General features: G+C 37.8%; 3 protein-coding genes and 2 non-coding genes across 5 annotated transcripts; 3 read left to right on the forward strand and 2 right to left on the reverse strand.

The window, feature by feature from the left end:
* The first annotated feature begins 26 nt into the window (after positions 1 to 26).
* LOC136236327 (multiple coagulation factor deficiency protein 2 homolog) lies at positions 27 to 1,595 on the forward strand. The gene is made up of 3 exons (XM_066026476.1): positions 27 to 211; positions 764 to 885; positions 1,268 to 1,595. Exons 1-3 carry the CDS (start codon positions 84 to 86, stop codon positions 1,477 to 1,479), a joined length of 462 nt encoding a protein of 153 aa, XP_065882548.1. The 5' UTR covers positions 27 to 83; the 3' UTR covers positions 1,480 to 1,595.
* On the reverse strand, positions 1,454 to 6,708 carry LOC136236325 (uncharacterized). The gene is made up of 3 exons (XM_066026474.1): positions 6,542 to 6,708; positions 6,070 to 6,353; positions 1,454 to 5,221 (listed from the first exon to the last, which is right to left on the reverse strand). The coding sequence occupies exons 2-3, from the start codon at positions 6,330 to 6,332 to the stop codon at positions 1,576 to 1,578; spliced, it is 3,909 nt and encodes a 1,302-aa protein (XP_065882546.1). The 5' UTR covers positions 6,333 to 6,353; positions 6,542 to 6,708; the 3' UTR covers positions 1,454 to 1,575.
* Positions 6,553 to 22,581, forward strand: LOC136236326 (TAF6-like RNA polymerase II p300/CBP-associated factor-associated factor 65 kDa subunit 6L). Its single transcript, XM_066026475.1, has 12 exons — positions 6,553 to 6,755; positions 6,811 to 6,897; positions 10,147 to 10,306; positions 11,061 to 11,105; positions 11,156 to 11,193; positions 14,616 to 14,681; positions 20,157 to 20,234; positions 20,292 to 20,390; positions 20,551 to 20,681; positions 21,716 to 21,848; positions 21,902 to 22,021; positions 22,078 to 22,581. The coding sequence occupies exons 1-12, from the start codon at positions 6,603 to 6,605 to the stop codon at positions 22,534 to 22,536; spliced, it is 1,569 nt and encodes a 522-aa protein (XP_065882547.1). The 5' UTR covers positions 6,553 to 6,602; the 3' UTR covers positions 22,537 to 22,581.
* Positions 12,752 to 12,824, forward strand: Trnav-cac (transfer RNA valine (anticodon CAC)). The gene has a single exon. It is a non-coding gene; the product is annotated as a tRNA-Val (tRNA).
* On the reverse strand, positions 12,968 to 13,040 carry Trnav-cac (transfer RNA valine (anticodon CAC)). The gene has a single exon. It is a non-coding gene; the product is annotated as a tRNA-Val (tRNA).
* Positions 22,582 to 27,360: the final 4,779 nt, after the last annotated feature.

Genomic DNA, 27,360 nt, shown 5'->3' on the forward strand with positions numbered 1-27,360 from the left:
AATTCTAATTGCGCGTGCGCGTTTAAATAAACTTGTACGAAAATATAGAATACAGCGGTTTGGTTTCTCTTTGTTTGATAGTGATGGCGTTCAGATTATTCTGTGTTATAGCCGTGTTGTTTTTGGCTGTGGTACTGGGTCAAGAAGACCATCAAGAAGATGAACACTTTGCTAATTTTCTACACAGCAATGACCACATCCATAACAAAGAGTAAGAGTCGACTAACTGTATTCAGTCGGTAGTCGTAAGTTTTGATGTTTTACACGTGGCTAAGGTTAATACGGTGTACGCATTACTGGTGTTCCTGCAACCTGACATTTGCTTCTTCCGTAGTAGTCTTTACTAGTGGTGATGAGAGTCGCAATACGATTGGCTGCTCGGAATTCTTCAAGGTGTAGTCACTACTTTAGATGAGATGAGTACTTTGGTCACTACCGAGAAGCTGTAATACTAAAATCCCTAAGATTCCAGGTCACACTGAGCGTGTATCAGTATACTGTTCACAATTTCAAGTACCCTAAATAGATATATAGCGCAAATATTTGATGATGGAAAAAAATAATACTGAAATCAGATGATCAAGCATTTTGACTAGTAAAATTTTGGTGAACTGCTCCAATATTGTTCAATAAGCTAAATGTAAAATATACTTTTGACGCATTGCAATAATGTAAATTCTCAAAATTTTTCCTTGTTAAAACTAGCATTTTATGGTAGCCATTTAATGTATTATCCTGATGATTGTGGCATCTCTTTGTGTAGACATTTACAAGAACACTTGAAGGACTTTACTGGTGATGACATGTCCCTTGACTCCAAGAACGAAGAAGAGATCGAGTTTCATTACTTCAAGTTACATGACTATGACAATAACAATAAATTGGGTGTGTTTAATGTGTAGTGTAGTGTGTGCAGTAATTGTGTGTATATGTGCTCACATTAATATCCAACTGGAGCTTTGTATTATGTGCAATATCATCATGTGTATATGTGTGCCTTGATGTATAGCTGAGTTCCTTAAAATTTACATGTACGTACTGGTAGATATTTGCTTGTAAAGTAAGCCTTGTATTAAAAACATGTCCGGTGTGGTATTACGTTTGGATACTAGAGAAGTGTTACTCTTGATGAGATTATTGAAACATTAAGACATTTGTCAATTTTTCATCTTTAGTATTTGGGTGAGAATACATCAAAATTTTCACTTATTTCTGTAAAAAACTTTACTTTCAAATGCTCACACACGTACATGTGAATTCTTTTCAGATGGTTTGGAGTTGGCTGCTGCAATGACCCACTTCCATAATGAGGATGGTTCTAAGAGTAAACCCCCCACCTTGTCCGATGAACAGTTGGCACAGATTGTCGACCAAGTACTCAGCGATGATGACATCAACAATGACGGATATGTGGATTACTATGAATTTGCACGAGCGCAGAAGATGGACCAAGAACTAGCAAAGAGTCAAGGAGCTTAAAACTGAAATCAGAAACACAACTATTTTGCAGTACAAATTTAAAATGAATTCAAATACATAAATACTTTAGTCTACATCTCTACAAAATATATATTATTAAACACTCGTTTCAACTATTTCCCGAAACACCTTTAAAGTGATGTAAAACTGTTTAGCTAATGGTTGGCCTAATGCTACAACTAGCTCCCTATATCTGTTCCTCATCATTTCTAACTGATGTTCCTTTATGTGGTACAGGTTGGCTGCTTCTCCGAGTGGCATAAATGCATGTGTATCACCGTCCTTAAATTGTGTTAGGTCTAGACAAACTGGAATTGTATCAACGTTAATTGTACCATGTTCTGCCTCATATGAAGTAACAGCTACATCATTGGCATTGACTTTAAAGGTAGCTGTAGATGGCTGTATTGAATCTACAGGGTGTATTTGAGACAAAAGGTCACCAGTTATAGACAAAGTGGTGGAAGAATTGTCACTCTGTTTTTCTTTACTTGCGATGCACCGGTCAACCCCATCAATTGTAGCAATCCATTGTGTGCTGATACAAGGGCAGAAAAATTCAACTGGTGTGTAATCAGCCTTGTATGCCAGCTTTTTGTTATTTGGGTTCCACCCCTGTAGATAGTAATACTTCATATCAGGATTCTGTTTGGCCAGTGTACACACATACTCAATCTCTTTAATAGCACTGTACACCCCAAATGAGTACCTGTTCACTTCCTTGCTATTATCATACCACATGTAAACACTGACAATGCCACATGGTACCACATCTATTACACCTACTGCAGCTAGCTTATCACCAAGGTAGTATTCTTGGTGAAATGTACCATACGTTACACCATTTTCTCCTTGATGCCTGTAGGGACTATGGACTATGTGTTCTGAATATGAGAACTCGGACTTGATAGCCTTGTCGTGCTTACTGACATGGTAGCTGTTGTAGAGGTCAAAAGCTTCCTGGTTGAAATAAGCAGGAGAAGTTTTGATGCGAATGTTATCTGGCATCCTGCGCAACACCTTACGATAACTTTTACTCTTTGTGTGGTCAAATTCTAGAGCACTGACCCTGGTCTCCCAGTCACAGCAGCTCATAGTGTGGTTCTCTCTTAATCGGAACATCTTCACACCACCTCTCCTATACCAGCCATTATTGATCAGATTCTGATACTGCTGTGGCGTCAAGTCGTGAACACGCATCACCAACTCAGATGAGCTTTCATCTTTGTCACAATTACTGCACATTCCATAAGTTGAGCCGAAAAGTCTCCCCACACAGAATGAATTTTCTGGTGTACAATTCTTTGCCCTGGGGTCAAGCATGGGTGCCCTGTGCTGTAAATTGTCACTACCATGTGAAGGGAAATCCCCACCTTCTTCAACCACACGAGTGATCGCCTGTATGTTATTAATGGACGGATCTTTTGTTTGGTCTGTACTTCCTGCCTGCTCTGGTAAAGTTATAGTGTAGAGGCTTAGCTTCTCCCGTACAATGGATCCCCAGCGTTGTAAATCAGAATTAGAGCTTGCAGCAATAATGTTCACTAGATCTTCTAAAACACCGCTGTTCCGTACCATCGATATTCCATCCTCTCGTTCACAAATACACAGTAAAATTAAGGAGGCATATGCCTTGGCTTTGTCAGTTGAAGTGCCCCTAATAATACCACAGATGGGTCTGACTATGTCGTGACGGATGAAAGAATAACGATTGCCGAGTGCTGTGAAGCCTAGAGAGCTCAGCGTACCAAGTGGACGCCAACAAATTTCAGAATCATCTTTCCGTAATCTAACAAGTCTCAACAGTACCTCAATACAGCCAATTTCAATGAATAACCTCTTGGCTTTATCACCTGCAGCTAAAATATGTAATACTCGACAGGCAGCTGACAGTACACCAACATTACCATCAACCGTGTGCTCTCTGATATAAGTGATTATGCGTTGGTGTAAATCATAATCATCTATAAGCTTAATCTTCACATCTGCCCCACAAATGGCTAAATTCCCTTGAGCATGTAAAGAAGATCTAAAAATTGGAGCACAGTAAGTGTCAGAGATTAGTGGATCTATGTCATCAGTATATTCGAGTGAAATTAGTTTCTTTGAGAACTCTTTGTCAGCAGTAATTGTTAAAATACACCTGCCATACTCATCAGCAAGCTTCTGACATTGGAAACGACCAAACTTTTTTGCTACTTCAACAACAGACTTGTGTAGTGAAACATCAAGCAAAGCTTCAGCTTTACCAATGGAATTGTACAATATAAAAATGCACATAAACAACCCAAGTAATTCTTCATTGATTGCAGTTGTTGATGCTTTGGCAAAAGCCTTGGACAATGCAATATGTGTGTTGCATTCATATACAACATCAGCACCAGTTTTACAACTCCTCAACAAGTAAAACAGAAGATGTAGCAGTGATGCTATGGAGTACATGACCATGGGGTCCTTGCATGTTTGAAACAAGGATAGCAGAGTTTCCACAAAAGGTTTTGTGCAAATAGTTTCTTCAAACAATTCTTGAGGAACAATACGAACAAACCGGTTTAGCGAGGACAACACCACGATAGTAAGTTTAGAATCTGATGTGATATTTTCTTTGCTTAGTACCTCTTGATAAAACAGATGGTGTCCCTCACTAAACATTGTCTTAGGTAGTTCTGACTGTCCAAACATACTTGACCTGTTTCTTCCACATGACAAAATATTACGAAGAATTTCGCATGCTGGAACCAAGTATTTTTCAGGGTATTGCAGGGCTCTACTTTTCACTGTTCCGAGCAGATCCAGGCTCATGATTTCAGGGAGAAGTGACAAGGTCATGTTGTTCGTTAGCCTTGCAAAAATACAAACGGCCATTAGAGATAGCCGCTCTTCAAGTGACTCATTCTTCACCAATGATGCAATTGCTGCCACCAGTCCTGCAACTTGAAAGAAGTGTCCATTGAACTCCTCAAAAGACATTGCAATAGAGGCCAAAAATTCTATTAAATATCCTCTTAGTTGTATGGGAGTATTATCAAGCATTAGTCCCCCGATAGAATGGAGTAATCCTGTTTCTATTAGAGCAAGCGCAAATTGCTTGTGACCACGACAAAGCAATCTCATCAGCCGCCATGTCAGTTCTTGGATGGCCAAACTGTGGAGAAACTCTTGTACCATGATAATCATCTGCGTATGCATGTCCTCAGAAATATACTGCTGTATGTGAGCAGCATTGGAGCCATCAACAAATGAGCACAATAGTTGTAGCACAGCACAAAGCTCTTCAGTAGATAACACATAGCAATTACGAAGGACAGCTCTTAGTGTCTGATGAACGCCAGCAAGTTCCAGAGCAGGTATGGCTGATTTCCAATGATTCAAATTCTCTGCCAGTAACATGATATATGGTAACACTAAAGGCACCTGATTTTCATCTTGTACCAACACACTCAGCTTTGTCCCCAGAAATTCCAGTACAGACAAATTATCAATAGCCTGCCCACATAAAGTAGACTTTCTCTTCCACAATTGCGGTAATACTTTGAGAAGTAACTCAACACAAACATCATCTTTAGACTGATGGTATTTTGATATGGTGTTTATAATGGCATCATGAAGTTTATCAATCAGAACAAACTCACTATTCATAGGGAGGTTGGGTAAAATGTACTGGGCAGCTTTACTGGCACACTCAATAACAATTCCAGTACTAAATTGTGACTGAAACAATGTGGTCAGTGATACCAACAACCTAAAGAAAAATAATACACCAATGGTATTAAAACACAAATTTCTAACCCTTAAACCCGCACAGAACTTTTGGGGAATACGTGTTTACACAATATGGGTACGCATGGTGAACTCCTATAGCCTAAAACTACACACTGGATGAAAGTCTGTGTTCACTGGGCTACTTGGACAATTTTAAACAAACACTGTAACTACAACAGCTTACTTGCTACAAAGCAATGAACAACAGTGACTCACATTTCTGTGTTTCAACATTTTTGCCATATGTTTAATTTTGATTGAGAGTTTAATCACGTGAGTCAATCATATATGGCCTGATAGAAAACTTAATGGCAAAATGAACAGAACTTGTTGCAGGTTGATAGGAGCAACCAACATCAAGTTATGGATCATTTTATATATATATAAAGGGTTTGTGGGTTTCTTATATGCATGCATGGATAGTTTTAGCCTCACCATTTAGTGTTAGGGTAAAACCCTAGGTATCACTTTAATCTTTGTTACAAGTAGAATGATGTAAATTATGTAGCCACATGATGTACGCTTCACGCGCTTTGTGTAAGGCATGCATATTTAATAAGGTTAGATCTGGTTTTCTGGACTACGTGGGTTTAAGGGTTAAGCAAACAGTTTATGCCCAACAGTAAACATGACGTATATTACACTAGCAACTTGTGACAAGCTATTTCCTTGTTAATTATTATATAAGAATTTATGCAAAAAAATAATCCCCAAATTCACATCCCACTCACAATACACTAACCTAATCTATTTTTTTTCCCAGAGTTACCAGCACCCCTTGCCACCATCCCTAGCACTAAAGATGTTTAAAAAGTGCTAAACACTAACCTAATAGGAGACTCAGTGATCTCTAAGTGATTAGCATCTTCCACTTTAATTCCCTTGGCTATGGCATTAGTCAGCAATTCACTTATAGTCTGAAAATCATTATCTAAAGACTCTTTAGATGCTTTTTCCAACCCGCCCACAGCTTCAATGTCACCAATATAAGTTGCAGTATCAGACAGAAGGGAGAGAAGCTTATCTGGAGTATGAGACTGTGTCTGCACTTTTCTGGTTGATTCAACAGCATTGCTGTGGCTATCCTCCATGACTGGCGGTGGCCTAACAACCTGTTGCAATGAAACAAACTGTTACGTGCATTTAAAACCGAAAGTGACATTTGTGCTAACGTAAGAAAATACCACACGTGAGTCAGTGTTAAAAATTTAACTAATTAAAACTGCACACACAAAATAACACACAGTACACTCTCACAACCAGCCACACATTAACAACAGTGCTGGGGGAGATGTCTCACCGTATCAACACGCCGGTCGGGACGAATCACGTGAAAGTATCGAAATTATTAGAATACCAGGATGGCGGAAAGCCAACCAGATGGTGGCGGATACGTGCAAGTACCAGCGGACTGTGTCAACATGTGTGCCGAGTCTCTAGGAATAACAGTCAACCAAGACGTTATACCAGCTTTAGCAGAGGACGTCAATTATCGAGTCAGGGAAGCCACACAGGTACGTAGCTACAACACGATAACAACCCCGTTACATCTAATGTGTGTGTTTACAGAATGCTATTCAGTTTATGAGACATGCTAAGCGAAGGAAGCTAATGACGGATGATTTTGACAAAGCACTTTATTGGAGCAATGTGGAGGTGAGTGTGTGCACGAGGTTGTGCCTCATAGAACAATTCCATTCATTAGTGTAAAATTTAAACTTTGCTGGATAGCCTTGTTAGCCATTGGATCCTTTTCTTCAACAATCACAGAAGCTACTCTGCTATTAGTCTCGCATTGCCAGACCCTATTTCTCCGCACAGCGCTTATTGATTGGAAATTATAAGCACCTGCTTCGGAGCGGGCGCTTATAATTTCCAATTGATAAGCGCCATGCGGAGAAATAGGGTCTGGCCACGCAAGACTACACTATAGCACTAGCTATACAAGGGGTGACTCACTGTAGGTAGATTTGTGACCGCAGTCTAAGTCAGAGGTCAAAGCCACCAAATTCATGCCAGGTCAACTGTCAAAGATAAAAAATTCCCACAATCGAAAAGTACAGAAATATTGTCACTAGGCCACCGGTCAAAGATCGAAAAAAAAGGCTCTCAGTCACAGGTCAAAGCAAAATTTCAGCCAGTCAAGACTTTGACCGTGGTCGCAGATCTCCCTACAGTGTGTACCTACGTGACACCCCCTTGCTATATTACCTTCACACTTGATCATTACATACTAATTTGATGGCCTTGCCTTTAGCAGAGGATGAAGCTAATTGTGTTTATCTCTACTATACCTCTTATGAAAGTTGTCAAGAGTGGTTGTGGACAAAGTGGTGCTGAAAATTGACTTACAGTTTGAAATCTTCACTTGCAACAATATAATGCAAAGTGAAGCTTGTTTATCCAGCGTATAGACTCTTGTATTGCTCACAACTCTGGAGCTTGTTAGAATTATGGCCTAATTTTTTTAGTGTCCTGGCCATCAGCTTGGGACTCTCATACACTATCTGTGAAATCCAATTAGAAATCCATTAAATGTTTAGAAATTTTGAATTCTGGACTCATCTAGGGATCGGATATTTTCATTTCTGTCCAAATTATTGACTTGTCAAGGATGGCTACGTTGACTATTTGCAGTATTTGACTGCACACTTGTGCTCCTGTTGAGGATTCTGTGATCCCTGTCTTACCATTCGTGCTCAAGTAAAACTTGTAAAAATATATTGTAGTTGAAATATTTTTGAAATACATAGATATTGGGACTCTCGTACACAATTTTGGCATTTTGTGAGGGGCGTTGGTGACTCCTCGGTGCTGGTAGACCCAGAGACGTATTCTATAGTTTGGGATGAAGTATCATACAGTACGGTAGTACTGTATATTAGGGATCATGCAGTTTTGGGCTTTCTTGCCCAAAAATATCACCCTAAAACCAGCCTCAAATTTCCTTTTTTAACAGCTTGGCAGTATTGGTTACGCATAGCCAAGCCCAAAAATGCCTACAGAGTGACCCCAAACCCTTCCAACAAATTTCTATAGAATTTAAAAATTTCCTATTAAACTGAATTTTCTACTGACTAACTAACTGATGCCTTCAGCTAAGCATAGCTCAACAATGGATAAGGCTACAGGCTTGATTTTTCACTGTTCGATGTCGCTTCATCCAGAGACGTGTCTTTTCGCCAACCGTAGTACGTACAATGCAGGTACTATATCATGGACTTACCTTTGTGTCATGCTTTTCATCCACATTTTTCGTAGCGACTGGATTCATTGCAGAGAAGTTTCTTGTATTGTTCTTCATTTGTAACGTTGTGTAACAAGCGGAGCATCTCACTTTTCAGTGCGTAATTGATTATTGGGGCACACATTCAGATGCAAAATTATTTTATGGAATGCCTGGCACCATTCTTTCTTTTAATGTGGTACACATGGATTCAGTAGTCATAATTGTGTTATTGAAAAAGTAAACAAATAAGTAGAAAGAAAATTAATTTTAAGCTGGATTAGGGATCAAAAGCCAAAAAAGCAGGGAAACAAGGAACAACTGAAAGTTTGAAACAAGGGAGGTTGCCTTTATACAGTACCTGCAGATATGACATCTAATCTCTACTCTTCAGTCTATAACCTTGTTTCACAACTTTTTAGCTGTTCCTTGTTTCCCTGCTTTGTTGTTCTTTAATCCCTAATCCAGCTTAAAATTCCTACTACTTGTCCATTTAAACACTTGCATGTATTTGAGCCCAGCTTTAGTGTGGATATATGCAGTACATATGTCTATAGCATACAGTTTCACCACTCAAACGTAACATCATACTTGCTCGCACTGCTCAATTGTAAGGGATTAAAATCTCGCTAATTAAAGGGTGTGCCACCCGTTTCCTTCGCAAGTTTTCATCCTGTTTCATATGGGATGAATACTTGTGAAGGAAATGGGTGCCATGCCCTTTGATTAGCAAGTTTTTTAATCACTCACAAATGAGCGGTACGAGTGAGTGTGACGTTATGTTTGAGCGGTACTGTAGCTTTTCACATTTTTTTCAAACCTGCACTTGAAAATTCCTTTTCAACTTGTGTCATAAACTTTTTTACGTTGTTTTGCTGTTCCATACAATATTTTTGAGCTTTTTCTTGTACGTGGGATGGCCAAGAAAACATACAGTATGCAACCTTGAACATAACGTTGATGTACATAGTATAATAAAAATTATTAATTTGAAGATGAAGTTCCAGCAATAAAAAGTAGTGAAACAAGTAGGAAAATCTTTACATTGGCATGTTCCTACCATCCATTCAATGCCAAACTAGGGAATTTTCCACATATGTATAGCTACATCATTCATATATTTTGTTTCACTACTTTTGCTAGAACCCTATTTCATTTTTGAAATTAATTATATACCAGGTTTGTTAATTTTCCTAAAATGCTTCAAATAGCTTTGTGGCTTGTAAATACATTCCTCTAAGTAAAGTGTCAGTGTGGAAAGTTTATGCCTTGGTATGGTTCATTGCATGAAGATGACCATGTAATTGAAGATAAAGGTAAAGCACAGAAGGCAGACACTCATTGGAACCAGAAAGGGCACATACCACCAGTGAGCAGACTGGCAGGCAGGCAGACCAAAATTTGGGTTTTGGCGGTTCTTTTTAAATTCAATTTCCTGCCGTCTATGAGTGTTTTCTTGTGTTTTATCACTAAGTCTGAAAATAGATGCACTAAGACAACATTGTAAAATGATTTTCATCATGTATGACATTTCCATGATGGATTTTAACCACTGTACTTTGGGTGATGTCCATCATTTTAGGCTACTAAACAGTACTGCTTGACAGCAGTAAATATATGTGTTGTTGTGCATATTCCAACTGTACTGTGACCATTAAAGCTGCTACATGTGTTTTCAGCCCCTGTATGGTTTTGGAGGAGAACCCCCAGTGTTTAACTCCATCCATGAGAGTGGTCTCTACTCAGTGGATGATAAGGAAGTGAACTTGAGAGAGGTGGCATTTGCCGATCATCTTGATGAACTGGACACTTCCTCTACTAATGGACTTCACCTAACAGGTAGTGACTGCTCTATTGTACTTTTGTGTATGCCATATTTTATCATAAAAATGCTGTACATGAATGTATTTACAGCAAGCCAGGAGTTCATGTGGACGCATTGGAAATAAACACTGACCCAGTTGACATACTCATATTTGACTCTTTTTTCTATATGCTTGTTTCATTGCTACTGTTCAAGCTACTCACAATTGAAAATTAAGTCTGCCAATTAAAGCACAACGTATTGTAACCATATGAGCAGTTCATGTACAAGCAAATAAGTTTTAGTCCGTCACTTCAATATCACTGTTCTTAGTGTATACTGGCACACCTATAGCAGTCAAGGATTGATTTCAGTGCTTGGTAGTTAAGTTTTTAATACTCATTCCTCGTATTTTTATTATTATAAAGCTTTACGGTGTCCAGCACTGAAGGTCTGACAGCAACATGTGCTGCAGCCTTTGAGTTACCTAACCTAATAAATAATATTAGAGACTTTTAAGACAAGTTATCTACAAATAAGGCAAAACAGAAAATGGGCCAAAGAAAGGACGAAAAAAATCCTCCAACCCCAGGATTTGCACTGCAGGCCACCCAATGTCTAGTATTTAATTAAATACTTGACAAAGATAAAGTCCATGATTCGATAACAGCAGTTTCTGTTTAAGATTTCACTCTGTGACACTGAAGGAAATAGTGTCTAGGTTTTTGTATGTGGAGAAATACATAATGTATGTGGCTATATTATAATATTCTGTTTATACTCTTACAGCAAAGTGGATATCAGTGGAAAGCCATCACATCACTAATGAGATAGGTACTGTACCTGTTGATATATCAATGTCACATACACATGTACTACTTCAGGTGGTCAACAGATTGTTATACAGCCAAAGTGTAGTGAGGTGAATGGCTCTCTCTGTGTATGTGTCATATGTCCTGTGTTATACTTAATGTAGAACATGTCCTACACATACGTACATGCATATACTATATATGTTGTACACCTGAGAGTGTATTAAGTCACAAAATATGTGTGAAGTTTGGGTGTGTAATTAGTGTTGTTCTGAAACCTATTTTAGTAAGCATAAATTACTTTTAGTGTACTATACTAAACTAAAACTAAAAGCTTTAATCTGAATTTTACTAAAACTAAACTAAAGCTAAAACTCGATTTCTTTTATTTACTAAACTTAAGCTAAACTAAATTACATTTGCACTAGTGCTGTTTTAGTTTTTGCTAAACTTTAACTAAAACCTATTTTAGTAATCATATATTACTTTTTGTATACTACACTAAACTAAAACTAAACTAAAACTAAGTGTAGGTTAGAGACCTAGCACGAGGATCTTCGTGGATTTTAAAAACTGAGTAAAGTGAGGTTTTTAAAAGATCCAAGGGTGTGGTCTCTAACCGACTTAGAAAATGTATGCGTTTTATATGGACATATAGGTGGAGTCATTGTGGGACTGGGTTATGTTGTTCTGAAATCATCAAACACTGTTAAAATAATTGCGGAAGACTGAACGGGCTTTTGTCGAAGTGCTGAAAAATCGAAGCTCACACTACTTTCTTTCACAAGTTCACAAGCCTTAGACTTGGATCTGACACAGCTGGGAAACGGCAGTGATCGATAAGGTTGACCCAGGTTAGCGGTAGCCAGTGCTTACAGCAGTGTAAAGAACAAGTGTGTCAAAAAGCAGCTTGTGTGGATTTATACAATGGGAACGAGTTGTCACAAGGTGTGCCTTCAGTGGCACCACAGTAGTACTACTGAAGAACAGCCGCATGGTTTCGAATACGGACCCCACTCACATTATACATAGCACAAAATAACGTTGAAGTGTACCCATTTAGGTCTTTAGTAAAATTCATCCATTGTTCAATAGAAGACGAAAACAGCCTTAAAACACTCTAGAAACAGATGGACACTAAACAGAGTTTTCCGTGATATTTCTGTACTTCTCCGTTCATCGTAACAAACGTACGTACAACGTTAGATTCCATAATCGAATTGTTTTAGGTATGCCTATAAAATGAATAGAGTGGTTAACCACATGTTGGCCTGGGTGACTGGTCCCCCATTGCAGGCTATCAGCCTGAATATGCTTGGAGGGAGCATTGCAAATAAATGATCGAAAGTGAGATTTGTGATGCTTGTCTTTCCACTAGCAGGTCTCTAACCATTTTAAGAACCTGCCAGCAGATCTCTTAGTGGATTTTAAAGACCTCATTATCCTCCAAAGATCAAAGCATATTATGCATACCATTTTCTAAAATGTTTTTTTCCTATTGGTACTAAAACTAAATTAAAATGAAAACCTGTACTAAAACAACACTATGTGTAATATGCATGCATCAACAACTGCCTACTTTCAACACAGTGCAAGAGGTGAAGCATTATTTTATTTCTACTGAAGACTCATAATTATATTGTACATAGACAGCATTATGAGTGTGGAGTTCCTGTGGTGTAGTGGTTATCACATGAGTCTCACACACTCAAGGTCCCTGGTTCAATTCCAGGCAGGAATATTTTTTGCAACACTAATGTATCTTCAGGCATGGGCAACCTCCCGTGTTCATTACTTTTTATTTCAATGATCCCTAGTCGAACTGGAATTTCCTATTCTTTCCTTGCACTTGTAAAATATACTTTTTAATTCAAAACAAAACAATGTTCCTGCCTGGAATTGAACCAGGGACCTTGAGTGTGTGAGACTCATGTGATAACCACTACACTACAGGAACTCCATATGTAATTGCTGGCTATGTAGCAATATGATTCCACTGACATGACCTCCATTGTGGACTTTAGTATATTATTACTGGTGAATTAGCCCTCACTTACCACATCAAAAGAATGAATTGTGCCATTTTGTTTGAACACATGCTTAATGAAGAATGCCAAGTGGCCATCACACTTCGTTTTTGGCTATGTTCAGTCCATTACACAGTGTTACAAGTGAAGAACAGTGTGAAAAGTGCCTCTGCAATCAATCCTGTCACTATGGAAAATATGGACAATTGCCATTACAAATGTAGGGAAGCCATCATATGCTACTGCGAATTGACACCTTGAGCTGTCAGCAAAGAGGAATGAGCTGCAAAGGAGAACAAGATAAGTCCATGATGCGTGCATTGTCCCACAAAGCATCTGTCAGGCTGAAGCGACATCTAACGGTGAGAAAAATCAAACCCTGTATTCTTAGCTGCTTTCGAGTTACACTTGTCTGAAGGCATCAGTCAGTCAGGCAGTAGAAAATTCCACTAAATTATAAAATGAATTAATGCAACGTATTGGAAGCATGTCATGCTGTACTGAAGAAATTTTTGGGCTTGGTTAGGTCACTATTTAATGATTTTCTGTTTTTCATCAGCGCCCGCATGTATTTTTACTGCCACGCCATTATTAAAGATTTAACTATTATTTCATCTAATTAACCAAATATTGAGGGTGTGCAGTTCAGTTGTCAAGATTGCTGCACTCATACAGTAGCTACCTTGTGCATTTGTAGCCAAAAGAATGAGAAAGATTGGTGTAATGAAGTTTACAAGTAAGAGGTTGATCTGATCATGTGACAAAGGACAACTATATGTAACTACATATAAAGAGAATAGTTGCTAAACTAGTTAACTAAGTCAGCAAACTGCCTGTTATGCAGATAGTATCAGGCCCTAGAGAGTACAGAGGTACTGTATGGAAATAAGTTTAGCTAGTTATATTGTGGCAAGCACTAGGGATAAAGGATAATGGTAATTGACCCACCTACCCGCACTTTACATTTGGAATTTTCTGATGAAAAACAGAAAATCACCAAATAGTGGCCTTATATGTAACCAATACTGCTAATGTGCCATGAGGCTGGTTTCTGATCCTAAATAGTAACTACACTGTGCCCTAAAAATGGAACATAATAGCTGACCTTGAATAAACACCGTGGCTATTATTTGAATCCATAATCCTTGGGAGATAATTATCTGCTTATCCCTGAGGTAGTAAGGTTAAGTAGGCTATCTTGCACCATTATTCAGTAGCATTTTCAGTAAGGGAAATAGCAAGAGGCCATATTTTTTCCTTTTAGAGTGCACGTCACAGTAAAATGTGCTAAAGCTACTAAACATGAACTAAATAATTATACATACTTAATAAAAGTAATTGTGGAATAGTCACCGCACTTATGAGCTATTTATTCTATAAACGCCATCCTTAAATAGTGGCTGCCCTTAAATAAGATTAATAGTAGCCGTGGCATTTAACTACAATAACTAAATAATGGTACTGATACATAATCATACTAATATTGTTTCTCGCCTTCTTTATAGGCTCACACCCAATACCTCTCTCTGCTGGTGGATGCTATTCAAGGAAACAGTGACGAGTTCAGACGAGTAAGAGTTCATTAGTATTACCACATACTACAATACAGTGGCAGCACACCGTTATTAATCAGGTGTCCTGATTGTGGTCTTACACTGGTACAAATAGGACGATGTCCTGATTATCAAGGTATCAGTGTTTGAAGGAGTGGCTAAGCAACAAATTTTGATGAAATCATTCATTTTGTGATAAAAGCACCAAATTTTGGTCGGGAAACCATACAAGTGCATTGTAAAACCTTTGCTTTAGCAAGAGTATATTTCAAATTTAGTGCAATCAGAAAATCTGGTAAACACTCCTAATAGAGCCAATATTTCAGTGAAAAAGTACAGGCACAATAGTATATTGCACATCTATGGCTTTGTATACCTTAACCCTTCATGCTCTTTAATGTTGCAAGCTAATGACCGTGATGGACACCTCCCTTGATAAACTCTTGGGTATGACCATCCCTTGCTTGTCTGTGCAGATGCAAAGTTTCAGTATTTTACTATTGAGCTCTTTATGGCTTCTCCAATACATTATTATCATTATTATCATACAGTAGTAGGGGTTGGTAAGAAATCATATGGTTTCGTGGATTTTTGCACCTTAAAAATGACCTTGCAATAAGATTTACCTGAAAAATCCACCTGGAATGCAATGCTGTACCTTGGTTAAACGAAGCGAAAAGTCGAATATTTCAATGTACAGTGACTTTTTAAAATTTTGAAATTCACCTGGATTTCGTCTGCCAACCTTCCTGCTGTAAGACCCGGTAGCGCTAGGTGTATGGCTCCAGAAATTTTAGACAGCCAAGGTAATGACGGCGGATTCACGAATCTGTTAATTGTTTCAATTACATTCTGTCCCAAGAAGTTGTCTCTAGCCCTTATTAATGCTAGGTAGTCGTATTATTATAGTATTAATTACCAGTTTAGCTTTATTGTGAGGTAGCTAGCTAATCAGCAGCTAATAATGTCCTTGAGGGGCAGATCCACCTCGGTATCCAGACTTCTAAAAGCGAGGGTTCCAGTCTTAATGGTGAACTCTCCAGCAATTTTTTACTGTGAATTCATCAATATTTAGGCCATTAGAAATGCAGCTGAAGCCTTAAGTAGTTGCTGTAATAATTTTGAAAGACAATGTGATAATTATTTTTAGAGGCGCTTATCGTGTACGAAGGTAGTTTCATACTATGTGGAAAACAAAAAGAGTATAACATAGCTAGCTAGCTAGACAAAAAAAATTAAAACTAGCTATTTAAAAATTAAAAATTTCAAAGGAAGTAGGGGTTGACAAAATAATACACATGCTACAAAGAGAGGAAACAAGCTTTAAAATGTTACAGCTGATAATGAGAAATGGTCCAGCAGTAAAAGGTAAGGAAACAAGATTAGACGACTACTTGATAAAAATAATGAGACACACTTTAATCCCTACTTTTGGCTAATTTGATGGTCTCATTTCAAGATGCTAGCCATTAAAGTGTGTCTCATTTTAGCAAGTAGTCATCTAATCTTGTTTCCTTACTTTATACTTCTGGATCATTTCTCATTTTCAGCTGTAACATTTTTTAGCTTGTTTCCACTTTTTGTAGCATGTATATTATATCTAATCCAAAACAGCCAAGCTGTAAAAAAAGAGTGTGGCCCTCAGAAAGGCTATAGTGAAAAAAGATGTGAAATCCAAGGTGGCAGCCAAGAAATGGCTGTGATGGTAGGTTAATGGTAAAAATTTTAATAACAACAATTCAGGTGAATTTGGTGCCGCTTGGTCTTGGCACAAAATTCACCTGAATTGTCGTTATTAAAATTTTTACCATTAATTTACCATCACAGCCATTTCTTGGCCGCCACCTTGGATTTCACATCTTTTTTCACTATAGCCTTTCTGAGAGCTGCACTCTTTTTTTTACAGCTTGACTGTTTTGGATTAGATTTCACTTCTTTTTGTATTTGTATACCCCAAATCCGGCCTATGGCCAGCTTTAGGGCTTTTTAACCTATCATTTTTTTTCTTTACCATAGGAAGAAGAAAAGATGAAGCAGGGTGATTTCTCTGTAGCTGAACTGTCTACAAGGTGATCCTTCTAGCTGATCTATCTACCGGATGACTTGTTTGTAGCTGAACTCTCTACAAAGTAACTTCTTCTAGCTTACCTTTCTACAGGGTGACTTGTTTGTAGCTGAACTCTCTACAGGTGATTTGTTTGCAGCTGAACTCTCTACATGGTAGTTTCTTTGTAACTGAACTCTCTACAGTGTAACTTCTTCTAGCTGATCTCTCTGCAGGGTGACTTGTTTCTAGCTGAACTCTCTACAGGTGATTTGTTTGTAGCTGAACTCTCTTACATGGTGGTTTCTTTGTAGCTGAACTCTCTACAAGGTGACATCTTCCAGCTGATCTCTCTACAGGATGACTTGTTTCTAACTGAACTCTCTACAGGGTGATCTGTTTATAGTGGAACTTTCTACTGGGTGATTTGTTTGCAGCTAAACTCTTTACATGATGGTTTGTTTGTAGCTGAACTCTCTATTAGGTACCTTCTTCTAGCTGATCTGACTACAGGGTGACTTGTTTGTAGCTGAATTCCCTACAGAATAACTTGCAATGTAATATAATTGAGTAAATTATAAATGAGGCTGAATGCTTTATTAGGGTGACTGTTCTATTAGAGTATCTCGATCTCGCATTTGCTACACGTAGTTGCCTTTCGAATCATAACTCAGTGATTTGTAATCCGATTCTTCTGTACTACTGCAAGGACTCTCTATGATGATTATTCCAGCTACATACTGATTTTCAGCTCGTTGCTCTAAGCGGTTTGCCTGGTAGACACGAAAACTAATAGATTTTTATTCATAAAATCGATCGCGTAATTTTGACACAGGTTGGGTTTTGTGTCATATCTCCATGGTCTTTATCCCGATTCTTTTCAAACCACAAAAAGGCACTCCTACGATGGTTGTTCCATCTACATATCAATTTTCAACTGATTTTTCCAGGGGTTTACCCTGTAGGCGTGACAGACCTTCGTCCTTATTTTACGCAAATAATCAGTCATAACTCCGTGAATGTTCATCGGATTCCTACCAAAGTTGGTACGGAGATCCGCCTTAATGAGCCCTTCAAGTGTGCCAAATTTCAGCCCAATCTGAGCACGCATTCGTGTTTTATGGCGAATTTTGCAAAGTGTCCGAAATGAAGAAATAAAAACGAAATTTTGTTCGCTCGTATTTCGGAAATGGCTGGAGCGATTTTCTTCAAATTTGGTATGTAGACTCCCCTAACTGGGAAGCACGTCTTTAGCAAATTTGGTTCCAATCGGATTAGGGATCACAGAGCTACATAGGTGTGAAAATTGTGTTTTCTTCTTCCTGTTAATATACTCACGGTGTGGCGCGCCGACTTCTTGGGCTGCACGACACACTACCGTGTGTCTTGATCAACCCCTTACTCCCTTTAAAATTTTTAATTTTTAAATAACTAGTTATTATTATTAACATTTTACAGTGACCATGCAACATTGAAGGTCTGACAGCAACATGTGCTGCAGCCTTATGATTACCTAACTTAATTTCAAGGACTTAGACTTAATGACTTATAACTGTCATGATAAGGTGTAACAGAAAAGGGGCCAAAGTAAGGTGAAAAAAATCCCTCCAACATTTTCTGTTCATTTTACTTGTCAGGTTCTTTGAGCATTAATGGCACCGTATCTAATATTGTACCAAGTTTTGTGCTTTCATCAACAATTAAACGATTTTTTTACTTAGCTGCTCTGCTATATACCAAAATCTCACGTGGTTTAGGTCCATTTTCTACATACAGGTTAGTACCGTAAAGTGAATAAAAATATATGTATCATACAATTTTTTGATCAATGACCAAATGGCCCAATTTTTTTTAGTGTAAGATAATACGTACCATGTTTAAACACCGTTACATTTATTACCTTAGTTCCAAAAGTTAATGTGGCGACTATTCAAAATTGTCTACCCCTCAAGACATAATGTATTTCGCGGACTGGACTCATGGACTGCACTCACACACTGAGCTGGAAACAGCTATTAAACAATAATCCAGGCATTATCCATCACTTGCAACACTGGAGACACCACAATTGAGGTACAACTGCTGGTACTGCTCTTCCTTACAAGTCAACAAACTAGCGTGTGAACTAATTAATTAGAATACACTTATGATATACAAGTACTAGCAGTGACAGAGGCTATTGTTGTAGCGTAGATGTTTTCCTTTGCTGCTTTAGCACTAGTGCTAGGGTTGCAGAGATGAGCCAGTAATTATTCTTAGCAGGGTAGTTATATACTGTAGGTGGCACCGCCAGACAAGGTGATGGGGCTATGCAAATAAACTGGCTCATCACTACAGTCCTAACACTAGTGCTAAGTACTGAAACAACAAAGGAAAACATCTACGCTACAACAATAGCCTCTGTCACTGCTAGTGCTTGTGTATCATAAGTGTATTCTAATTAATTAGTGCACGTGCTAGTTTGTTGACTTGCAAGTAAGAGTACCAGCAGTTGTACTTCAATAGTGGTGTCTTCCAGTGTTGCAAGAGATGGATAATGCCTGTTTAAAAGCTGTTTTTTCCAGCTCAGTCCGTGAGTCCAGTCTACGAAATACATTACACCACCACTCGATGCTCAAAAATGATGTTTTAAGCCTTTATTTTTGAAATCGATTGTGTCACCATTCAAGTTTGGCTACTAGTGAAGGTACAGTGTTTAATCAAGGAAATGTGGTAAATGGATTCCATAACTTGTATGTACGTACTCTAATAGAACCCACAAAGTAATCAAATACTCTAATTGAACAGTCAATTGCTTGGATAGTATAACCAATGATCCACTGTACAAACAATTTACTCATCAATTTCATATACGTTATCAACTTGTGATCTCACTACAGTAAGTTCAGCAATGGAATTAGTGTCTAGATTTACCTCAAGTTCATACTGAATACTGTTCTTATCAGTTAAAAATTATCTGCTGCTCTAATGTTACTCTTTTAAAGCTGTTGTTTTGAGGTGCTGATCTGATCTGACCTGTAAAATTCCAATTTTTTATGTACCTGTGAAATAGGATTCCAGCAATACAAAAAAGTTGTGAAACAAGAGATAGTGGTAGCTATAAGGAAAAGCCCTATTTGGCATTGTAGCAATGTGGGAAGATCCCTGAATTGGTGTGTTTTCACAAATGCCAAGGTGGGATTTTCCCACATTGCTACAATGCCAAGTAGGGATTTTTCCTCATACATGTAGTTACCACCATCTCTTGTTTTGTGCTGGAACCCTACTTCATATTTAAATTAATATTTTTTTATTGCACTAGTTTGTTAACTTTTTTTATTAGAGCATACATAAATACACTGTTGTTGTGACTGCTGTATTAGAGTATCTCAGTCTCGCTACTCAGTTGTTCCAGACCCAGGCAGTTGTGCATATCTACTATTGTATATGTACTTTTTGTGTTCCTTCAGGTAGCTCTAGCTGATATTCGCAATAATCCATCTGTAGTTGACGTTGCTCCTGATCTAGTGCACATCATCCTACAAATGGTAAACTTGTCCATGTACTATTAATGTACCTCCTTATCATCACATGATACATTACAGGTACAGCAAAGATTCAACCTAACTGGCTCACATGTCTGTCGTGCCCTGAGGATATTAATAGCACTGCTGAATAACAGTTTGTTATACCTGGGACCATTTGTAAGTACAAATACAGTATAAGTGATAAAGTTGGGTAGGCTATTTTAGTCTTGCTGATTTATTATACAGTGTCTTGTACAGTGTCTTGGATGTATTGAACAGTGCACAATTTTATACAGTGGTGTTTTAAGTCAGCTTCAGTCTTTCTCTACCATCATAGGCTCCTAGTCTAGTGGAGATACTCACTCATATGGTACTGGAGCCCCACCCAGCATGGCCATTGGTTAAAGAGAAGATCACTCATACACAACTCAGTCAACTGTGTGTTGTTTGTATTGGTGAATTGATCAGGTACATAGATTTTGTGTGTACACGTTATGTGCATCCATACAGTTATAAGTGAAACTATAGTATGGTCTCTGAGTGTGTGTACTGCTTGCATGCATACAGTGTAACTTTGTACACACACACACACACACACACACACACACACACACACACACACACACACACACACACACACACACACACACACACACACATGTGGAGTCTGTGGAGATGTACAAGTGTGTATGATGAAACATACATTGACAGAAGAGTAATTAAGATGATGCTTTTTAAATCTAGCCTCAAAGCAAGAAAATCCTTGCAGAAGTACCAAAATTGAATTTTTTAAATTATTGAAACCAGATTTTTCGCCTGCCTGTCTGCCTTATTAAAAATGCCAGTGACTAACAGTCTGTTGTAGTGACTGCATTGCTTTTACCAGAAGATTATGTATACTGTTTTAGCTACCAATTACATGACTGCTACAGAACGAGGAGCACAATCGAGATACTACTCAAAGGAGCAGTCAAACTCTGTAATTTTATTCTACAAAAAAAAGTAGTCATATGCACACAACACAAAGCCTAAAGCAAAGCATTAGTGAAACACAGCCATTGCCTCCCAGCAAAACAGCACTGGAATGCCTGTGCACCACTCAGGCGCTTGAGCCTTGTGCAGGCAATTCCTCCTGGGGCAGGGCTAGTAACCCGCAGGAGGACTGTTCATGTCTGATGGAGAGAGGTCACTGAACCCGAAGTTTCACAACAACTAAGCAAGACAGTTGGGCATTTCCTTCCTCAGTAAATACCATGCAGGTACTCATTGATGTTACAGCTGGGTGGGCAGGCCACCAGATCCCCAGTATACAGCTGGGTATTGACTAGAACAATGTAAATAGAGTCTTGCTCAAGGAAACAACACTGAGTTGGCATAACCAGGCATCAAACCTGGAATCTTTCAATTACCAGACCGATACACACGCACACACACGCACACATTCAAATTAAGGTGCAGATATATTAATCACGTAATTGTCATAATATTGCCCTTCGTCACAGAAAATACGCCGATAGTGTTAACAACATGCGAGGTATACTACATGACATCCTTACAAAGATTTTATCACAGCCAGTTCCACACCTGACCAAGATAACAGGAGCTGTACAGATCATTAGCTTTTTGGGAGCACAGGTACTAACTAATGGTAATATATAAATGATGTGTACAAGTTTTTAATCTTGTAGAGCATATCAGAAGTTCTACTCAATCACATGGAAAATTTAGTAGCACTGGTTCATTCATCAACAGAAAGTAGTGATGTATCCATGAGGAATACAGCTATGAAACTCTACAATGCCTTGTTGGTACAACAATATTTACAATTGACTATAGCAATCATGATACATATTTTGTATTGTAGGATTCTGCCATTGTTTTGCTGGCCAATGAGGACAGTACTGGTCATCCTTCATTGTCAGATTATAACCATCTATGTGAACTGTTTGGTGAGACTCTACTGATGTCACTTGAAGTACCAAGTTACACCACTGGCAACAATACTGCTAAGAAGTTGCATAATAAAGAACCAGCAGAAACACCAGCCATGCTACCACCGTCAGCAGTTCCCCAACGATGCCTTATCGGAGGGTTTAATAAATCTGCTAGAAGAGTACCAGTCACTAAACTATATGGTAAAGTGTTCTTTCCAGTCTATAAGAAATCTACACCAGTAGCTATTAATATATTGGACTCTAGTGTTAGAAGAGACAGGAGTTTAGACATCAGTCGGACAGTAGCAATGACTGGTAAAATCCCTAGAGCTAAACAACATTCAACAGCCATAAATGAACCACCATCATTGGCCAGTCTCACTTTGTAATTGATCCTATGTGTATACATATTTCATACCTTTTTATAAAGTAAACATTGTGAGGGGTGGCTCCAGGGGGGTTTCAAGAACTATTCAAGCAAAATCAAGATCCCTAATTTAATAACAGTCAGGTATATAGTAATATTTGATCAACTGTTGAAATCGCTTGCAATTTGAACTTTAAAGGGTCTAATTTCCCTGGGAACATCCTCTAGATTGGTCTGCTTTGCATGCTAGTGTACACATGCTTCTAGTTATGCCCTCCTTTCTGCATACGTATATTCAGCTATAATACTATGTATGTAGGCAGCTGGCATCACAAAAGGTTTGGGTTGGGAAACTATTCATCATAGTTCCTGGAGCCATCATAACTTTGTACACAAGATTCATCAAGCACCTTTATCATCTTGTGTATATACCTTAGTGTGTGGCTTTGAATAAAAGACATAGACACATTTAAGCTACTCGTAGTGCACATATCTTGAATTAATGCAGTCATTGTATTTTATAATGATTACGTGGGCTGCCTATTATGTCTAGCTGAAGCCCAAGAGCTGAGGGTAGACCACGAGTGTACATGTTACCAACTATTATGTGACACTTTAAAATTAACCTTTGAAGTTATTTTTAAATTAAAAGCCTTTGAGGGTGTCTAATGTGGTTTGGTATTTGTCCAGAGCCTTTGAAGTGGCTAAACATACTATTGTAGCTACTATATCAAAGTTTCGATATAGTGACACTAGTATTCGCTACATAAATACATAAGGTTTGTTTGTATAAGTCGATCTGGCATTCAAAGTTGCGATGTAAAGGATTTCAGTGTTTGTGAATTTTTGCTTCCATAGCAAAATGATTTCTTGGTCATCTGATATAAGAGATGTAGAGTCATTAACTAGTTTGTACTGTTTAATGAGTGGTCAGCTTCAACTCTACAGCTTTTCTAATGAACGCATCTAAGTAAATTATTACACCATACAAAGTTACCAATAAATTTGAAGCTATACAATGAACGTAGAACTTTTATGTTATCATAAAGCACCCAAACACCTAAAACGCAATACACAGTCAATACCTTACTAAATAGCAGTAAGTCCACACATTTTAAGTAATGCCGCATTGATATAGGCACCAGCCTTTCATGTAGTCTGGTGCTGCCCACCCCTTTGTAAAAAGTAACCTTACATTTTGCAAAGGGGCAGGTGCCAGACTACCTGTCATGTTTCCTATAATGTTTCTTCCTGTTGCAATGCTGGTATCATTTTTCCTAATATGTAAGTTGGTATTTTCTGTGTTTTTTCAACTGTTGTTGCCTATGGAAATGTATTCATTTGGCTGCAGCAGAGCATCATAATTAATACTATACACTTCTAATGTGTAAATATTGGCGTTACTGACTACTAGTACAATAGTAGATCTACCATAATGTGCAATTTCACATGCAATGAACGATTGTTAGTATGCTAGCATCATGCTTAGTACTCCAGGAACATACACCCAGATCAATTTACGTATATAGTAACTACAGTGAAATCTGCGTATTAAGGACACTTTGGAACTGACCAAAAATGTCCTGACTCTTCAGGTCAATTTATAATTACATGCTAAGCGATACTTCATACTTACCAATACTTTCAGATTAGCAATGTAGCTAAATGTAAATTTATAAAAATAATTATCGGTACTAAAATTTGGTCAAGTGTGATTTTTAGTGAAAGTCAAAACTGAAAGTCAAGGCTTATAATTCGAGTTTGACCATATTTCGAGTTTGACTATATTTCAAGTTCGAGTTTGAAGATCAGATTACAGTATAAATTGGAGTGCCACCCCCTTACGTTTTGATTCTTCCTGTAAATATATAGCTGACGGTGTGGCGCGCCGGCTTTCTTGGCCGTGTGTCTTGATGCGTTTGTTTTTATCATGTATCATACATACGCAGAGTTGGGGGTAACTAGTTACTTTTGTAACTAAGTTACGTAACAGATTACTTTTAAAGTAACTAGTAATATAACTAGTTACTTACTTTGTAATTAGTAACTTGTATACGTAACTAAGAGTAATTGTCTGAAAAGTAACTAAGTTACAATAGTAACTAATTACCATAGTTACATTATAACTGTAACTAATTATGCTTTAAAACAACAGCACTTCAAATTTTGTGCCATATATGCTACAGCCACATTAAGTAGACAGATTCTATGCACTGTTCTTTATGATTCAGCTTGAGTAACAGACGTAGCAATAATTAAAACTGACCTGAAATAGCCACAAAATTGTTATTTCAAGTGCACATATGTATTGCATCCCTCAATGATGTATATCTGAGCAAAATACATGTTACAAAAGCTAAAAACAAGTCATAATTTATACTACGAAAGTAACTAGTAACTAGAGTACTTAGTTACCTTTTGAAAAGTAACTGTAACTAAGTTACATGGGATAAAAGTAATGTGTAACTAGTAACTAGTTACTTTTCTGAAGTGACTACCCCAACCCTGTACATACGTGGCAAAAACAAACGAGTCTGAAACTCAGGCTCCTGATCAAATTTTCGTACTCAATTTTGTTGTGTGCGCCGCGGTAGCTATGTATTTGTAGCTGACATAAAGCTACGCTTAGCAAATAATCAAACTATCCAACTGAAACTACTATCCCGCCAGTTAGTGGTGTACATGTGACTATAGTATAGATAATTAATAACCACAACATGCAGTTATTACATGTGCAAGTTAACAACCCACAGACATATAGCTATATCAGTCATTAGCTTTAGATTCACCTTACAAAACAGTCAAAACTGTAGACTCCCAAACGTGCGACATAGCTGACTGTTGTCAGGTAGAAGGTTCACGTGATTTATAAACTTCACCTCTATTTGGATATACTAATTATAATTACTCACTGGTCTCTGTAAACCACCATTCTGCAGTCTGCAACTTGTATTTGTCTGGCAAAGCTGCTCAAAAGTAATTATACATAACACTTTAAATTTCCACTGAAATGATTATTATATCATATGGACAACTAGTTATCTGTGAGTGGATTTGCAAACAATGCAAGGGGTCCAGTCCTCCACACTATGAAAAGAATATAGCTATAGTGTAAAAAAAACTTACTACTTTATCTAGCCACCTCCCATTAGCTTCCCAGCAGGTTCCCTGCACCTACACTTGAAGTTGTACTACAATGGTCTTATACCATATCAAGTCTGCAACTCTGGTATATCGTTACAAACTGCATGTGGATTCACTCACTCAACTGATGTAGTATAGAAGCTCCCAGCATGTACAGAAACTCTTTTTGCCCAAATTGTTTTTTGGAAGTGTGAGCATCCCTTTTGACAGATGTACTACCCCAGGGGTGCATGCAAATTGCTGAATTTCATGCAGATTCATAAAACAGAAAACCTATATAAGTCAATAACAGAAGCCTGGTTGCAATTGATCATGACTATATGATTACATTATAAGTAATTATTATGGTATCACTATTGATCATTTTAATGGACTAAATAATGTCAACAGTGAGTCTACTGCTTTTGGTCATCAAAGCCACTTCCTTTACAATAAATTTATATATAGAGACTAAAGTATCTTCTCAAATCAGTCAAGCATGGCATTTGCAACTTGGTGACAGCTAGTGAATGTCACTCATTTTTGTGGCAAATATCAGTGTTGTTATGCATTCATTACATGGCATGTACATTTACCGGAATACACCACAACAGGACATTACATCAACTCCCCACAAAGCAAACCAAATTATTCTTAAGTGTCTAATAGGCTGATGGTCTCAATTAGCAGAATGGAGCAAAAGTGCATGCTACAGCCATGGTCACATTGAAGTTGAGTGGAGATGTATAATTGCTGTTTAATTTGCCGGTAATACGTACATCCTAAAATTAGAACAATTTTGTAAGGGTATGCCCCCCTCCAAATGGCATCATTGTTCTGTTTTAAACCCACTAAACTTTCATCTCCAAAGTTGGTTTGGCCTGTTCCATCGCCTTTGTGAGCTATTCTAAACTTCAATGAAGGCAGGAAACAAGGACTTTAACCGTACAATTTGTGTAATGAAAAGAACAATAGTTTAATTGCTCTCATGCAAGCTCTAGAAAATTCACTTGCATTTGAACATTGTACACAAAAATATTCAGTTATTCAACTTATTACAGATTATATCGGCATGCATACATAATGTTCAAATGCAAATGATATTTGCTGTATACAATTAGCAACTTGTATGCATAATCGTGACACATTTGAGTGCTGCTCTTGCTCTGTAGCATGATGTGTGGAAGCACTTTTCACTTCCAAATTGAAATTCACCAATACATACTGTATAATCAACTAAAAATTTCACCCACACATTCAAATGCTGTAATTGTCCAGCCACAACATTTGCTTATAGACACAATTTGTGACCGAAAATCAGCCTTAATGTCACATTCAAATATTTATGATTAAAATGAGGCATTCCAAACTTGTTTGTTTAGTATTTTTTGTTATAACATATAGGTATACACGTGTGACTGTTCTATTAGGGTGACTACTGTATTAGAGTATCACAAGTCTACTGAGGGGCATGGTCACCATTCCTTATTTTTACTGTGCTATTACTATAAATACAGCTAAAGTAATATGAGAGCCAATTACGCTTTAAAATAGCCTATTATGCTCTTGAGTAGTGCTCAAAAATCACGCCTATTCAGTGGCGTAGCCAGGAAAAAATTTTACCAAGGCAAAGTTTATACATTGAAATAATTGAGAGGGTCAGCTTCTGACTCAACTCATTCACACACTTTCCAGACTGGGTGGTACAGCATTTGCAAGTTAC

Source organism: Dysidea avara, chromosome 10 (assembly GCF_963678975.1).
Source record: "Dysidea avara chromosome 10, odDysAvar1.4, whole genome shotgun sequence".
Taxonomy (NCBI): Eukaryota; Metazoa; Porifera; class Demospongiae; order Dictyoceratida; family Dysideidae; genus Dysidea; species Dysidea avara.

Coding starts and splice junctions, on each gene's coding strand:
- LOC136236327 (XM_066026476.1), top strand. CDS start 84: ATGGCGTTCAGATTATTCTGTGTTATAGCCGTGTTGTTTTTGGCTGTG. Junction 212..763: donor GACCACATCCATAACAAAGA/GTAAGAGTCGAC, acceptor CTCTTTGTGTAG/ACATTTACAAGAACACTTGA. Junction 886..1,267: donor TGACAATAACAATAAATTGG/GTGTGTTTAATG, acceptor AATTCTTTTCAG/ATGGTTTGGAGTTGGCTGCT.
- LOC136236325 (XM_066026474.1), bottom strand. CDS start 6,332: ATGGAGGATAGCCACAGCAATGCTGTTGAATCAACCAGAAAAGTGCAG. Junction 5,222..6,069: donor ATCACTGAGTCTCCTATTAG/GTTAGTGTTTAG, acceptor ATTTTTCTTTAG/GTTGTTGGTATCACTGACCA.
- LOC136236326 (XM_066026475.1), top strand. CDS start 6,603: ATGGCGGAAAGCCAACCAGATGGTGGCGGATACGTGCAAGTACCAGCG. Junction 14,682..20,156: donor ACAGTGACGAGTTCAGACGA/GTAAGAGTTCAT, acceptor GTGTTCCTTCAG/GTAGCTCTAGCTGATATTCG. Junction 21,849..21,901: donor TTAGCTTTTTGGGAGCACAG/GTACTAACTAAT, acceptor TTAATCTTGTAG/AGCATATCAGAAGTTCTACT.